Raw genomic sequence first — 1,297 nt, 5'->3', positions numbered from 1 at the left:
TAGTTCATAAGTTGTGCTCAAAAACTGTTTCATTTGACATAAAACATTATTTATATAGTTACATAAAATATGTAATTAGAAGTGGTGTGCAACCCAAATCGTCGGAATAAAAACATTAATGTATGAGGTATATTGGAAATACATTTCTGCATTTTATGTTATATATGCTGCTCTAAGATCATTTTAAATTAATAATATATATTGTGTGCGTCATATATATATATATATATATAATGTACTGTACGTGTGGGGGGGGAGAGAAAGTTACCCCTTTTGAACGAGGTGTCCTCACTCTGATGCAGCTTCTCTCACTGTGTGTGTGAGTGCACGCGCGCAAGTATTGTGTGTATATTTATGTAGGTATGCAAGTGGCGTATGCATGTGTATATAAGTAGTATGCATGAAGTGTAGGTCACTATATCGACCAGTGCTGGTCGATCTGATATAAACCGTTGTAACTTTCAAATGATGCCACCCTGCGGGACAACTGTGTGTGCGTGCGTGTGCGTGCGTGCGTGTGCGTGCGTGCGTGTGCGTGCGTGCGTGAGAGAGAGAGAAGTGCACGTTTCATTTTATTAAATCACATTTTCCCCAACATTTCATTTTACAGACACCGAAGAAGTAAACATAATTCTATAAACATGTATTTCTCTTTCCAGATGCTTTTTATTTACCGGATGATCCGGTATGAACCCCCCAAATACGATAACGGTGAGGTTTATCCGGAATTTGCCCAGAGTGTTGGTTGGCTCTTATCCGGTCTGTGTTTATGCCCGAGACCACTTTACTTTATTTATAGGTTTTGCTTGGAACCTGGAAGTATTAAACAAGTATTAAATTTTCGATTCCATTGTGTGCAGGCATAACACCAACGTCATCATTTTATGCTGTCAAGGGTTCGATGAGCCAACATGATTTACATCAGTTCTCCCTCCTCCTAGACATATTGAAGGACCAGGTCTCCAGCAAACCAGTCCAGTACATTTAATACTCTGGGTTTTTTTTCTTTTGTCCCATGCACTTCCTATCGCCAACCACTCTGTGGAGTGAACTGGGAGCATTTTATTGTGCCACTAGAACTAGAGAAATTGTCATATGTTCAGAGTAAAGAATCGATCCTATGATGCCTCCGCTCATTCAACAACTCTTTATAAAATGTACTGGATGCAATTTGTCGTGGCACCAGCACTGGTGAGGTTGCTTTGTACCCTGCAATATGAAAGACATTGTTTTTTACTGCTCTATGTCGTCTGCGTTCATTCAGGGAGATGTGACCAATAAGGATTAAGAGACGAGG

The 1,297-nt window shown here is 39.9% G+C and overlaps 1 protein-coding gene across 2 annotated transcripts in view; it reads left to right on the top strand.

Annotated features, from left to right (window-relative positions):
- Positions 1-881, top strand: part of LOC106878093 (sodium- and chloride-dependent glycine transporter 2) — a 51,842-nt gene extending 50,961 nt beyond the window's left edge. For both annotated transcript variants that reach the window (XM_052972153.1, XM_052972152.1), the window contains exon 10: positions 660-881. In XM_052972153.1, coding sequence (XP_052828113.1) covers positions 660-866 — 207 coding nt within the window. In that variant the 3' untranslated portion in view covers positions 867-881. The remainder of the gene's footprint in view (positions 1-659) is intronic.
- The last annotated feature ends 416 nt before the right edge of the window (positions 882-1,297 follow it).

The sequence above is a fragment of the Octopus bimaculoides genome, chromosome 12 (assembly GCF_001194135.2).
Source record: "Octopus bimaculoides isolate UCB-OBI-ISO-001 chromosome 12, ASM119413v2, whole genome shotgun sequence".
NCBI lineage: Eukaryota > Metazoa > Mollusca > Cephalopoda > Octopoda > Octopodidae > Octopus > Octopus bimaculoides.
The sequence above is the reverse complement of the archived record's forward strand: the minus strand, read 5'-3'. Positions and strand labels throughout refer to the sequence as shown.